The 16,528-nt window shown below is 35.0% G+C and overlaps 1 protein-coding gene across 1 annotated transcript in view; it reads right to left on the bottom strand.

Annotated features, from left to right (window-relative positions):
• LOC150076390 (forkhead box protein K1-like) overlaps positions 1–16,528 on the bottom strand; it is a 228,315-nt gene that overhangs the window by 103,617 nt on the left and 108,170 nt on the right. The window contains exon 2 of the mRNA XM_090388139.1: positions 2,778–2,960. Within this exon, the coding sequence (XP_090244265.1) occupies positions 2,778–2,960 (183 nt within the window). The remainder of the gene's footprint in view (positions 1–2,777; positions 2,961–16,528) is intronic.

Here is a 16,528-nt window from a genome sequence, read left to right as displayed (position 1 = left end):
TTTGTAAGTATAACATAAAGGTTCAGTTGGGCTGTAAAAAAGTTACAAATAGGCAAATGAAGCTTTCACTCAAAATGTCAAATCTGCTAATAATCTTGGGGAATTGTGGATCACCAATCACAGAAAATGTTTCACAACAGATGGCAATATTGCCTTTTTGGTTGTTTTTGAAAAGAATATTCTATGCAGGAAAGAATTCCAGATTGACCAACATATGAAAATAACATCACACACTGTGACCAGCAAATAAAAAGCAAGGCAAAGTTGCCAGATCAGTAACTTTTAACCATCTCATGTACTTCAACAAAAGATAAAAGTAACTTTTAAATGGATTAATGTCTTGTTGAAATAAGCAAAAATATTCCTTTCAATAAGCTAAAAATTCCAGTTTGCAAATGATTTTTGAAAAATATATAGTATAAATCAAAAAGTTCCAAATGAATCTACCCCAAGAAAGAATTGTCTTAATGCATATGTGCATTAGGATAACATTTACAATGATATGACTCACAAATTCTTCAAGATATTGGTGAAACGTGCACAGATGAAACAGCAAATGCTTGTAACCAATTATACTGTGCATCTGATATGTGGGAAATTACAAGAACCATGAACCTTTTCATCCATATTTTCTTGCTTGTAAGGTTCTCTCTCAAAAACATGAATCACTCTACAATTGCAGGATGTGTTAACGAATCTTTGCAGCTATTATGGCCAGACCAAGAATCAACCCACGACAAAAAAAAAAGGCCGTATTTTTGTTAGTGATGTTGCTCCAGATGTAATAAAAGCAATCTCTGTATTACAGGTATTGCTTAGTTCATGACTTATATTACATAGGTTTTCAGTAGCAATCTAGGACAATAAAGTCAATTCTTGTGCCAAAAAAAACTTCATTAAAGTCCCTTCATTAAAATCTCAATTTTACAATAGGTTGCAGATGTCCAGTAAATCCAGTTGTCTGTTAAATTTAAAATATGTATAGTTACCAAAATTGTTATAATGTTATGAAAAGTGCTACAGCACGAAATAAAAAATATTAAATAGTAAAATATTGTACTGTATTTTACTACATTTACCATCCATGTGGAGTAGAAGAACCTGAAATTTTGGCACGTCATATAGTGGCAGTGTAAACTTTTGCTTATTCAGAGTTTCTCAAGAACTCTAGTACCGTCGCTGGAGGTTGGGATGACTCCATACTGTCTCATGTGCTCAGAAAATTTTGCAGAAAACATATGAAGGTAGCCAAGGACAAGGATTTCTGAGCATGAGGTAGAGTAAATCAAAATTTCTCACTATCAGTTGTTCTACTAGTTCTGGAAGCAATAATATCAAACTTTACAGCAAACTGCTTAAGCCTTTTCCTTGCACATACGAATATTATAAAATATTATTTAGACTTGAACTTCTTAATTAACTTGATTTTTTATCAGAAATGCTCAAATTTATTTGCTTTCTTTTTCTCGCCACCCTTCTTAGATGTCACTATGAAAAAGGAATAGAAAACATGAAGTTTTCAACTACAGCACCTGATGGGCTATAAAATAGTACTGTAATACGAAAACTTTACACACTTCTTGTTGGAAATACAGATTGAATCACAGCATTATAAGTTATTATTCAAATTTACACAACAGCAAAATTTCTTGTTTTGGGTGCAAGTATCACTCATAAACTGGACCATTTCCTATAGTATATGAATTTGGTCTTGTTTATGGTTTCTTTGTAACAGCAGGAACTGCAAACAAAATTTAGTTATGTTATTTAAACAAATTACTGGTCATAAAAGAGTAAAAATGCTGCTTCATACAGTATTTCAATCTGATTATCAGATACTCTATTGATAAAAAAAAGAAAGGCTAGCCATTTTATATCAGCTACAATTAAATTTTCTTTATTGTGAAAATATTTTAACTAGCAGTAAATACCATTAGACTGAGACAGTTACGTCACCAGGTCCAACACAGATGATAAGCCTTGGTAGATGCTGCCCATTATTTATGAACGTTTGTTTCATGTCATTTTGAAATTCAAAGAATTTTCTTCAAATTTTCAAACCTGACACCATGCCTCATATTTAACTTTTTATAATTATTATTCCCAAAATGTTTAGTAGGAGCTGAGTAATAACAATTTGAAATTTAAATGTTAAATAGAGCAAGGGAGGGGTGGGTGAAGGAATCCAAGCAAATAGAAGAATTATGGTTAATTTCCTGTGTCCATAAAAGAAGTGGAACATATTTAATTTTCAATTTTTTTTTTTATAAAATCAAAGTTATACGACAGTTAGTTAAAATCCAAGTGCATAAGGATTACAATTTTCAAAACAACCTACATGACACAGCTATCGTTTTACAAATTTCTAATTAGTAGTAATTTTATATATTTTTTTATTTTATTCATATCACTGAGTACTTGTACTGTAAAAGTAACAGTTTTATTTGCACAAAACTACTAACATAGATATCTTGAATGATAAGTAATGCATTTTTCATTTATTAGCCATTCAATTCATGAGGTTATTCATTAAGAGTCTCAATTTAAAATCTCTATTACTGCTGCTGGACCAATAAAAATTATTAAACTGTTGGTAAGCCTAAAGAAGAGATAATTCATATTATATACAAAATTTTTCAAAGATATAACTACATACATTTGTAAATTAATTACATTTCAATATTTCAATGGATTACAAATGGGGAAAAAAATTCTCACTTCAATTCACAAAATGTACTTAGCACCTATCTAATTTTTAATTCCAATTGCTTGCTTACCTTATGGTACCAGTTGGAGAGGGAACAGGACTTACAAAATTTGGCTCTGGTTCTGGAATGTTTATTTTAAGGGGTGCCATTGGCTTGTGTTTAGGGGATTCGGGAATGCGAGGAGGATCAGTTTCATCAATCAACGACTGGAACATGATTTTGATATTTGTGCTGGGAAACCTGAACACACACCTAGAAATAAATAAAAATGAGTTAATATGTGAAAAAAATTTGCATAGCTTCAACATATAGCAAACGTTCAACAAATATCATTGTTAAAATTACTCTCTTATTTGTAAATAAAAATAAGAACAGCTTATTACTTCATATTCAGATGTGCCTACATGATGGTTCAATCAATGCTAATGTCAAATATTAACACAATTTAAGGTCATGATTAACCCCAAGACAGACATTCAGGTCTTCAACCGCCCCCCTCTCCAACCCCAACACACACCTTCAGCAATGTTGTGCTCTTCATCTACTCAGTCCACACAGCTGAAACTCTCAATACCTTTCAGTAAAAGTGTTTTCTTTGATTTTGCCATTCAGAATTTCCTGCTGAAAAATACGAATTTTTAACTTAGCATGCATCTCTCATATCCAATTATATCCATATTCTTTATGCTTTTTGACTATTTTACACTCTCTGGCTTCACGTCATGGAAGAGTCTGGTGTGCGTACAAATGTTGAAGCACACAGGCTTTTCAACTGACATTCTGCTCACTATTGGTTAAAGTAATAAAGGAGATAATATTCAAATCTTCCAAATAAGAGAGGATGAAAATCATGTCTAAAGCACTGCAGAGGTATTTTATTTTCAGTGTTTTTAATTTAAAAAAATGGATTTTTCACAATTTGTTCACGAACAATTGAAAATAAAGGCGGTATCAAAAAGTGGAAAATTTTGAATTACTTGCCAATTTTTAAAGTTATAAATGGGGTAACTTTTTATGCTAATAACCTAGTGTTGTATGAGGAACAGAAAATCACTGGCAACCCAATAAATGCTATTCTATACTATCAGGGAGCAGGGAAGGGGGGCTGACTTATAAGCATACAGAGATAACTAATAATAAAAGTGTCAAGCATATAGCCAAGAATTTAAAACCCATTCTGATCTCTGCAGATTATTATTTATATCAATAACTAGATCATGCTATAAAATAAACTGAAGTAGTACTGCGATTATACGTTTCTTTTGATTAATACTAAGCAACTGAGTATAAATAATGGCACATAAAATTCAGTACATAAAATATGAGAATAATGACTTGAGTATAGTATGTAAACGCACTATCCTCCAACAATGTATATGGATACATGTTGGTTTCACAAAACATTTCAGAACAATGTCACTATCATAAATGCAGTGGTACATTTATGCATAGTTGTCTAGATACACACACACACACACACACACACACACACACACACATTAGGTGGCGGGAGGGAGCAAAAGCGAAAATATTTTTTCAGAATTTTATTAAAATGCAAGTCCCACTCTGGGGTTGAAAAGAAAATTTTATAAGACAAAACACATATTAATAAAATATCTTATTTTTAATAATCAAATGCATGCATGACATTATCAATACATGTGAAAACTGGAACAGCATTCAAATGTGCTCTGATCTATTCCAAGTCCTAGTCACACCTTCTCAATGTAACCTTAACAAAGTCACTAGTCTGTTAATCATCAGCAAGTTTATTTGAATTGTCAATGTAATATGAAAGTAATTTTGGAAATGCATAATAAATAAATAATGGTGGACTGCTGCTTATTACTGTAAGACTATAAATGTTTTAAAATGCCTTAAAGAAAAATACTCTGTCAAAACTTCCATAGATATTTTAACTTAAGGTCTAATCAAATTGCCAAAGTGATTTTTTTCCCCTGTAATTGTCTCTGACTACATGCAATAAAATTAACCTGAAATATAATTTCATGTAAAGGGTGTTCCCTGACTTTGTCATAATTTCAGGTGATAATTTCTCAGTTAAAATAATACATGAACATGAGTCCAATCCCCAATGGTTACAAGCTGTGTTTTTGGAATATAACTTGACTTGAACTCTGATATTGAGAAAAAATCCAGTATATTACAGCACAGCACAAATGATTAAATTATATTGTACAATTTACCCAGTTTGACCTACAATACTTATTCAAACTGTCCACCATCTAACCTCATAGATAACTACAGTATTTATTAATCTGCCTTGTGGCATCAAAAATTCACTGAAGTAGTTTACCTCTTGCATTCATGTCATGTTTTTCATGTGACCCATACATGGTAATCTAAGGAACAGATCTAGTAAACCTGGTGGCTAATTCTGTCTACCAGGGAACTGTTTATTCGGATACCTGGTTCCGAATGAAATGCAGGAGTGCACAATAATGCTGATAAACATGGAAATGGTTGCTGATTTCCACAATCTTAACAGCAGAATTGACATTGCTATTTGCAAAATCTGCACACAAAAATCAAGTGGTCTTCAATTGGAAGCATAAATGCTATGCTCACAGTTACTATTGTTATACTACAACAGGACCTGATTGCACCGTTTGCTAGCTCACTAGAGACATGTGACTTTCATTAACATGTCCATGTCTGACAACTTCATGCCCGTATCTCCATAACTACCAAGAATCATGTTTATATAACATTTTTCACTCAAAATGAGCCAAAGCCACAGGATGTTCTGTATATCCAGTGCTGTTTGTGTTAAAAAACAGGTGGTAGTAGGAGTGGCATGTGATGCAAGAAAGGTTCCAGAACCAACCCCCCCCTCAATCCTTGCCAATTTATATTAGACTCCCTACTTTTCTTAATTATGTAAATTTAATATTTTGTTTTGAGATTTTATTTAAAATTCTCAATAAATTATTAACATCTTAATAAATATTAACACTGATGGCTATATAACAATGAATGTAAATAACATTGTATCATTTAAACATGAAATTTCATCGGCACATAGCATGTATTTCATTATACCTACCTGACATCTATTTAAACAAGATCCAGAACAACATTCTGAGTGTTTCCCCCCCCCAAAGCTCTTGTTTATATATATATTTTTTTATTTATATTTATTTTTTGCATTATGAACTCAGGCAGCTGTCACAAGGAAACATCCTTGAATGAGTTGTGGCTTTACACAATGAGATTGAAACTTTTTTTTTTTTTTTTTTTTTGTCTGAAGAAATCATCCCCCTGGGTGTAAGGTACCTGCATTTTCCAAGTGGATATTAAAACTAGCATATCTTCAGACATATGTGCTGAAATCATTAATTCAAATATTTCAATTCAAGGTCATGAATGGGCAGTGATTGGGCTAACAGGGAAGTTTACAGCTTTCAAAGGAAGCTGAAATTGTGGAAGAGGAAAATGGAAGAAAATAAAGTTTTCTTCCATTTTCCTCTTCCACAATTCTCAACATTAAAAACTTTCTTCTGTATGATCACTGAGTGTGTTCTGGATCAAAGTGAGGGGGGAAGGGAAAATGGAGCCTCGTTTCCCATCTGCTACATCCAAACTTGCCCATCTGATCGGAATAGGTTGTAGCAAGATTCTTCACTCTATAGAAGTAATTTCCGCTGCTCTATGTACTAATTATAGCAATGCACCATGCAAGGTGAGACTGCCAATTGTGGTTGCCAATATTTGGCTTATACAGTGTTACTTTCCCATGAAAATTGAGAATTCGGAGCTCCATAGTATTTCAAGCAGATATCAACACCTTCTGGCACCTTAAACTCCTGGTTAGTGTCTTGTAAAAATGTCCAAGTGCAGTGAGCTTCTGGTTATAGTCATCCTCTGCACTGTTGGAAGGTGATTGTACCATTACATTTCCATTTCATGATAACATCACCAATGATGACACCAAATCTGATTGGCATAGGCTGTTAGCAATTACACAAACTGATAAGTCAGCAACATCCTTCTCAGAATAAGTTGGCTCAGCTCTGCATGCCATAATGAGAACAACTTAACTTACATGGATTACATGCCCTCCTTATAAACTGGTCTCAGTCACTTGTTTATCTAGGATGTACTATAAAAATAGGTGTCTGGATATTTTTTGAAGGGCAATGTATCTCAGAGTCAAATCTTTGTTAAACTTTTGTCTATCAGTGATGGGGTACACTCTCAATAACTCAAATGCTGATAAGTAGAATTCCTCACCATCTTGAACTCCAACAATTTCCTGCCACAACTTCTAGTATTAACCCTAGAACTCCCAAGCTAAAATTACCTACATCTATTCCCAAGGAGGGGGGGGGGGGGGCACTTTTTGCCTGCACATGTTTTTGGCACTCTATTTTCGAAAACTGTACAAGTTTGGTTTAATTTCATTAAAATAACATTCAAACAAGTTTTTGCAAACAAAATTATCTTTCCTGTTGATTATTTGCTTTCAATATTTCAATGAATCTATTTCTGCTCTTGGCACCAATATAGATATTTTGTCCAAAAACACTTGACCATAAATCATGAATTGATAATTTTGTATCGTATCATGATTGGTTCCCATTAGTATCAGAATGCCTAGAAATGCATACATCTCAGTAGCGTTAGTTTTCTCAACACCTTTTCTCTCTGCTCCATCATAAACCAAACAATTGTATCTATAATTTCTGTTGGCAAGAATTTTGAAGGTGTCTAACACATTGTTGGTTTTATGTCAAACCTCTAAATCAAACTATATTTTGTGGAGCTCTACAATTTGCTCTTGGTACAACTGTGCTGTATTAACATCAACCTTTTGCAGCCAAAACACTTTTGTGTTGACTTGATAAACAATCTTTGTCATCAGATGAGTCTTGTGATTCTGTCTCACTTTCTACTGCATTTATTTCATTTTCACATTCAGAAACATATTCGTCCAGATCACTTTGTTGAAGAATCTCTTCAAGCTCTTGTTCAGTCAAAGGTTTACTATATCTTGCACTCATATTTTGCTAATGATCCAAAGGGCACAGTAATAAATTGCTCAACTGAGAGATAAATGTTTAGGTACATTTCAAAACGTAGTTTCTGTAAATTGCTTCTTCTAGTATAAATGAGGTTTTTCTTATGCCTATGTGCAATTAGGTTTAAAAAATTAGAAAACTAAAACAAGGTCTGTTCTCCACTAAATTCCAAGGCCAACTGCATGGGTGAATCTGTTTAGCAAAATGTAAATTTATTTATTGTGTGTAAGTAGCAGTACCTATATCAAATAAAAATTGGTAACATCTAATCCCCGCAGTAAAATATGTACTCGTTTTTCTGAAAAAAAAGTAACGCAGTTATACTACAATGAAATACATACCTTAAATGATAATTACACTTATTTTAGAGATTTTTCCTGTATCTCCTAAAGAAAACTTTAGGAGATACAGGAAAGATAGCTGCAGGCAATTTTGGCCCCCCTCCTTGGGAGTTCTATGGTTAATGCTTTAAAATTCTCATTAATTTGAGCTGCATTTGATGATGTTCTTGATAGTTTCCCAAGTGATTCAGTCTTGTAAAACTAGGTTGGCACAAAAAATGTATGTGGGCTAAATCCAAGCAGAAGTCAGCAGGAATACATCAGCACCACATTCATTCCATCAACAAGTCTCTCTCTCTCTCTCTCTCTCTCTCTCTCTCTCTCTCTCTCTCTCTCTCTCTCTCTCTCTCTCTCTCTCTCCCCCTCCCTCCCTCCCTCCCTCCCTCCCCCCCTCAATCATTTGGACAAAATGTGATTTTTTGTATACAAGTCCAACTTGAAATGTACTTACAACTGCAATAAATTTGTTTGTTTAGAATGAACTATTTGGTGGTTTCCAAGAATTTATGTAAAGATCCACATAAAGTTACACATACAGTACTGTTTAAATGTAAAAACACAAATTACAAGCATATTGCTGTACATACATAGAGGAGAAAATGTGCAAGATAGTATCAAAAGACAATCACTTGCAGATAAAATTAAAGTCATTCATGCTGTAAAAAAGGATGGCAAGATGAAGTCAGCAGCTGCAGTTGAATTTGGGATTCCTCCTAATAAACTTCCAACTCATCTAGCAGTTAGGATGCAATTCAGAAGCAGGCAAGACATATTCAATCTCTCAGCAGTAAGAAACAAATAAGAAGTGCAGATTGTGCAATCTAGAGTAATGTGTATTAAAGCAGTTTTCTCAGTGCCAAGAAAAGAACATTCCTTTAAGCAGGGCACTTATTCATAATAGTGCTGAATAATTTCCTAATTGGATGGCTAGCAAATTTTCAAAAATTACATTTTTCAGGCATAACTAAAACAGTCATTTGATATTTTGTAAATTTTGAAATCGATACAGACATTGGTGAATTGTGTTTAAGTGATACAGAGATAGTTTGCCAGAATATAAAAACAAGAAGGGTAAAGGGAGGGGAGAGAGACATATGATGACAACAATGTGTCTACAACAATGTGTGAAGGAATTAATGTGTCTACCTTGACAAGAAGCTTGGAAGGCAGAAGTAGTGCATAGATTTTTCAACTACAACAGAAAATATTCTCTCTGCAAATCATATTAAGGACGTTATGGAATGGAAATTGATAAGGAAAATGTATCATACCCTTCTTACTGAATATTTGTATTTGCTTATTTTTTATTTATTTATTTATTATTTATTTAATTTATTTTTTTATTTTATTTTTTTTGGCAGTGCAGCAAAGCCTAGGGTTCCTTGCACTATATAACAAATACTATTACTATTTTAAATACAGAGAGTATATAAATTTAGGTTTACAATATTTAATACAGTAGAATGTATTTCATTATACAACTTTTTGTGTGTGTGAAAATTTGTGTATGAAAACAATATATATAAAAAAACTAGTATATTTTTGCAGTGTTGTTTATACAGTAACTTATTTTAACAGAAAAGCAGTAAATTTGATAAGTTGAGTTTTCAACAACTCTGTTTTTTTGTCTCCCTTCAACTTAGAGCTACAGAGAGTCTACTATATATTATACATAAAAAGTGAACTTCAGAGTTTTTTAATAGCAACAGTTTGGATGGGACTATGGGGAGCTATTTTCTGTGATGGTACAGTTAAATTTTGCCACATATTTTACATGGTATCTTATAATTAATATATTTATAGCCATGATTTATTTATTTCAGCATTGACAGGGGAACTGTGGGCCTTGATGCCATCTTTTTCTATAACAGAATTCAGATGTGAAACATTTTACTGACCTTTAATAAACCAGAAACAAGGAATGGTATAATTCCGCATTCCACTAATGTAAACAATTCTGAACAGACTGTTAGAATGCTGTTATAACAGAGTTTATGGAATAACGTTTTATTTGAGCTTCGATGTGGTGACTGTGATGGTAATATTTTAACAAGTAGACAAACACTCAAATAAAAATAATAATAGCTCCAGCACCCCACCAATTCTTCAGCTTTGTCAATTTTAATAAATTTCAAATGGAACTAAAACGATTCTCTGATCTCCGTGATAAAAAAATAAGCAGAACTCCCAACGCGACCTGAACGAAATCGATTCTCATTTGTATTCTCAGGTACTAGATAGCTTTCCCAGTCCGTAGCATCCGCAAACATGCTACCAAACACCATGCCTAAATCAGATTCCACCCACCCTCAAGACGCCAGCAATATGTCTGAGTGATATACTGCTGTGCCCGGCGGCTGTTACTATGGTTACACTTCGTCAAGACGCTTTACTGCTTCAAGGGCACACACAGGAGCGAGAGATCCACAGGAGACAAGTTAAAACTACCAACCTTTCCTTCTCTTAAAAGAGCGTTTTATCCGGCATAATTAATCTCTTTTCCTTTTTGCTATGAGACTTATTTTATGTCTGTAAACCGCATGTATTTTACGGTCGGCTTGCCTGGATGGAAAACCGAAGTTTTCGTAAGGAAAAAACTGTGCAATCCTCTCCCCACAAACTATATATATATATATATATATATATATATATATATGCCAGTAAAATTTCCTTCTGTCTTTACGGAATTCGAACCTAGGCCTTCGATGAGGAAGGGCAGCAGTCGTAACCGCTGATACCCCTAAAAGTGTATTTGTTTATCGAGTATATTTTTTTTGCCCGTGTTGTTGTTGTTGTTTGGTCTTTCAGGAGCATTAGCAACTAAGGCCATATTGCTCCGGGAATATGTGGTGGTCATTCCCTGACCTTTCCGCATCCTCCGTATTTGGTGGTGACGGGCTCGAACCCCGGTCTAATCAAGAAGCGTGTGCTACGCACTGCTGCTCCTTCCTACCTGGCTACGGAGGCGCCTTTTTGCCCGTGTGAAAGATACTGTATTTATTCAGTATCTTTCACACGGATTGTAGACTAGGCACCTGCGAGGTATCTTTTACCCAGGCAAAATACGATGCAAACCAACTATGTTCTTGTGAATCCATCTCATAATTCATGAAATACTGCAGTGTGTGTGTTTTACCTGTATCAAGGGTGGCTCCTAGGCCCTAGCCCATCTCCACCTTGCACGTCTGTGTTGGTGCAGAACTCTGCAAAGCTTTTTGTATTGGTGTATCGCTTGTGTACGTCCACCTTGCCACCAAGGAGCAGCCAACACCTAGGCAACCGCTGCCCGCCCCCAGGCACAAGCAGCCAAGCCTGGGTCTACTATCACCTTTAGTGCCTTGTGCACGAATCTCGCACCCACCGGAGATAGTGCAATACTGGTGGGTGCCAACAATTCCGTCCTCAAGTTGTCCAAACCTGGAAACCAGCAAAAAAAAAAAAAAAAAGAAAAAATATCCAAGCCTCAGCAGATAGAAGCCGATTTGAAAAATTCCAATAAACTTAGCGAAATAAATATTTACATTTGTAGAAGATAATAGAATTTTAACTCTAAATCCTAGCAATCCAATTAAATTTACATATCTTACAACAAGTCATTCTATTTATATTTAATGGGATACAAATATATATATATATTAACTTCTCAGCTGTCAGATTTATATTTGATTTTGGATTTGAGTTCTTAGTTCAAGTATTTTCTTAAAGACCGATTCTGCAAAGGTCTGGAAAGTCTCAAAGTTTGTTTTGTTCTCAGCTAGTATTTTCACATTGTCCTCAGCTAGACCAGGAACCTGATTAAGTAGCAATACTCGATGGTCTGTATATTGCGAACAAAATAGTAAAATAGTGCAGCAGACTGTGACCATCCACCACATCGTCCATTTCGAGAACTTCGGCCCAGATTTCAAAAGCAAACTGAAATCCGCAATGCACAATTCGCCAAAATCACACAGAAAAGAAAAACAAGAAAGCGGGAAACGAACAAAAAATAACAGCCTTTAATACTGAAGATGAAAACAAAAAACGTCTGGCAGTCTGTTAGCATATCCAATCGAGATATCTCTAACAGCTGAACTTTGTGCTCAAGCCTCCCTTCAACTAATAAGGTAGATAAACTGCTCTCAATTTATTTTTGCAAATTTAAAGATTTTACACAATGTGCAAAATTTAAGAAATTCTGACATCTACAAGTCAAGTGGCCGAAATAGGCCAATGATTTCCAAACTATTATGCTTACGCGTATTAAGACTGAACACCAAGGTTATTATTAAAAGAGAAATACGATTGTCTGCAAAGATATGTTTTGGGGTTTTTTTCCCACACTAGTTTTATGGCGGAATAAAGTGAACTATTTCATCCATTAAAGAATGACCTGAAGATTGATATTTAGCGAATTGTTGGCTGATATTCCATTCTGAGTGTGTCTACGAACTGCAGGGCCAAGCTAGTAAGAAGAGTACACCAGAAAAGTATATACAGTACATATATAAATACTTATATAAACTGAGCAATGCAGACAGGCTGCCGGAGCAGGTCATGGGGTATTTATTGTCAATGATATACAGGAATTTTGCTAGCAGGGAAAAGGAGGTGATTATCTCTTTGTATAAGACAATGGTCAGGCCACGCCTTGAGTACTGCGTACAAGCCTGGAGGCCTCATTTTAGGAAGGATGTAGAGTTGCTTGAGCGTGTACAGAGAAGGGCAACAAGATTGGTGAGGGGGGGGAACGAAGGGGTTCTCTTACCAAAAAAGGCTTAAATTCTGCAAATTGCAACGGCTGGAGACCAGGCACCTGCGTGTAATTTTCCTGTCAAAACAGACATTGAAAATTACAGGTGGATAGAAAAACCGAAACTCCTCTGTCCTATCTCCACAAAGGAATTGATTGATATCCCTTGTGACACGTCACTGCAAGAAAAATTTTTTCGTGTTCCACTGTCCTCGTTCTGGGCTAGTTTGTTGGACTCTTTCCCTAATATAGCAGACAAAGCAGTTCGTAAACTTTTACTATTTGTGACGACTTCTTTATGTGAACGTTTGCCGAATATTGTTACATGAAATCAAAAAAGGGAACAGACTTGAAGCTTTGGCAGACATTCGCTGTCAATTATCAGCTTTGGCACCTAATTTCAGCAAAATCGCTGAAAATCTGAGCAGCAGGTCTATCATTAGATTCATTGAGTAAGTCTTATTATTATTTATTTTTTTTTTAAATTTGGAGTCTTAAAATACTTTTTTTTTTTAGTTTAAAATTTTAAGAGTGGCGATTATTTTTCGGTTCTACTATAATACACACACATGCAAAAAACTGAAAAACGCCCATGCCCCTTTCTTACCTACGATAATCTTAGGGGTACCTGAGGACTTTGGGGGGGGGGGGATTGTGCCTCGGCTAAAAAGGTTGAGAAACACTAGAATACGCAATACAGTTACTGTTCACCACGGATACTGCAGCATAACCACAAACATTTAGCAGCCAAAGCCTTCGAAATAAAGCTACATGAATCCATTATAACAACGCATGATAAACAAACCAACAAAACAGAGAGCCATTCTTCAAGTCTCAAGACACAGGTACAAAGCTTTATCATTTCATTCGAGCAACCTGCACAACCTAATTCTCTCAGTCAAAACAATTTGAACGGGATATAAAACGACTCTAGGGGCAAAAAGTCGCTTTTGTTCACAATGTTTTTCTTCAATAACAAAGTTAATTTTACCTTGTTTACTGAGATTAAACAATGATGTTAAAATTACGTGAGTAGAAAATCAATCTTTCTGACGTATTTTACAGATATGGCATTTTCCGAATTCCATGTACAATGTTAACTAATCGTTTACTCGACTAATGTATAATTTGGATATACTGTATTACAACTGAACTATAAAAATAAAGATATTTGCTTTCAGTCAACAGAATGTGACAGGTGGTTGGTCGAAGAGATCGCACAAGAAAAAACGGCACGTCTGAAGGTCGAACGCAAGAGCACGCACAGGTGAAAGGAGACTAAACAATTTCGACACGAACACAGCTATATGCCGGTCTTCTAATTTTCGAAGAACTGGTGATCGAGCTTAAGTATAAACAACGACCAAGGACACTACGCATTATGTGACTGAATGGTAATTCAATCAAGTACAGCGAAAACATTTAAAGCACATAAATATAGAAAGAAAACAGGAACGTTCTTACTTTCTCAACTAAAAGATAAAGGCAGCAAAAAAATAACAATGAAGACCTACATAAGTTCAGAAAGCATACTCTTAAGTGGATAGAAAAACACTCGGAAAATTTTCGCTTCTCTCTCTTTCATCAGAAAAAATATGATACATATTCATTTATAATCAAAAGACAATGTTCGAGCGTCACCAAATATATAGGGTACAAGATTACGCAATATAATCCGGAAGCAGTGCAACACGGCCGTCTTAATGACGGCCATGCAATGTATTACGAACAATTTCCGAAACTGCCTTTCCTTTCCCCACAATCCAGTTTAGAGTTTTCAAAAAATGGCATTAGATCTGCTGCAGTAAACCCAAACTGACAAACGAAATACATTACGAATTGCATTTTCTAATGAAAGAAGTGTTGCAGGTGTTTAAAATGTTATCACTAAAGCGCTGCTGTTGTTATAATGTAACATATGCCCTCACGCGTAGCAAGTGGATATAAACACCGTCCTTCCAGACACAGAATGGAAAATGCCCGAGTTTGAATCCCATCAATGGGTGCTTAATTAAAGCAGGTTGACTAGAGCCTACTGTCCGCTTCGGGAATGAGCGTTCATCTGCACAGTGTCTATGGTCACACAGCAAGCAATTGACCACCATGTGTTGTCAGTTCCGGGAAATTGCGTTACTCGAAGTCGTCACACGATACAAGTAGGACTGCCAACTTTGAAAAAGGAAAACTTTTAATTATATTTTTAAAAGGACTGATCGTCGATTAAAAAAACACGGACTAACACAGCAAAAACTATTAGAGAAAAGACTTGCGCGAACCGAAAACATTTCGTTTTTACGCCCCCGCCATACTACCAATTCATCCCCAGACAACAACAACACAATGTCCATTGTTTCAGCTGTTGACAATCAGCAAACTAAAATTCAACACAGTAAGCATAATGCACAGTGATTACAGTTCACTCCATTAGGATCAACGGTAATCAATGTGCACTATGCATACATTATATATATATATATATAGACTTTATAGTGTACAACCTTTAGGCCCTTTTAAAATTGGTATTGCCATACTGCAGAAACAGAGAATCCCGTATCGTTGTTTTTCCTTTCAATCTACATGGTTGACCCTTGAAAAATTCACCTAGATATATACATAGAACTTTTATACTTCCGAGGAAGCACAGTGAATCTGAAGATAATAGTGAAGTTAAAACCAAGTCAAAGGAAACGACAGTTTACATAAGCTCAACTGACAATTTGATAACTTGAATCCGCCGAAGAATTCAACACAATTCTTGGACTCCAGACCAGTGCCGGATTAAGGCATAGGCTAGCAGGGCCCTTGCCCAGGGCGCCAAATGTTACAAATCATGAAAAAAAAAAATATGTATATATATATATATATATATATATATCCTTAGTGAAGGGGGCGCCGAAAAGTCTTTCTGCCCGGGGCGCGCAAATACCTTGGTCCGGCAATGCTCCAGACTGAATGAAAAGAATCTGTTGACACTTGCTGGGTATATGTACAGATAACAAGAGGATTCATTCCATCTTCTCCAAGGAGGGCTTCTTGTGTTCTGGAGGCGTAAATGATTTAACCCAGACATTCCCAATGGTGTGCAGCGAGATTAGGGCAAACTCCATAAAGTTCAAAGGCAAGCACTCTTTAGGTGTACTGCCAAAACAGCATATTTTAACTCCAGGTGTGATTTAAATAAGAAATGTTAGAGAACCGTTTGGTTTTAAAAATGCACGTATGATCCCATACGTATGACTGGAAATTCTCCATTGACAGCTCGATATCGAACTTAAAAAGCGGCGGTTCACGATTGGGCACCGCAGACAAATTAGTAATGACATTTTTTTTTTTTTTAAATCCGGGTGAAATTATACACTTCAAATATAGTAAAATAAATAAATAAATAATATATATATATGTTTATTTTCATTGAATTATTTATTGACGATTTATTTGCTAGAGACATTTCTAATTGTAACGAGGTTTGCAGGGATAAGACCGAGTCCGTAAAGGACATTTAATGGACTTTATTTACAAAATAAAAAATATATATAATTATTAAAAATATTACCCAAAATATTAAAAATACAGCTATTTATGCACAGTACATAATTTGAACCCTTCGAAACCTACTTGCAACACTATGACAAATTAAAATATTACATAAAAGAATGCATACATATAAAAGATATACATCCTACCGTTGTATATTCGTTTCTTAAT

This window comes from Mastigoproctus giganteus, chromosome 13, assembly GCF_048544385.1.
Source record: "Mastigoproctus giganteus isolate SK-2022 chromosome 13, ASM4854438v1, whole genome shotgun sequence".
Taxonomy (NCBI): domain Eukaryota; kingdom Metazoa; phylum Arthropoda; class Arachnida; order Uropygi; family Thelyphonidae; genus Mastigoproctus; species Mastigoproctus giganteus.
The sequence above is the reverse complement of the archived record's forward strand: the minus strand, read 5'-3'. Positions and strand labels throughout refer to the sequence as shown.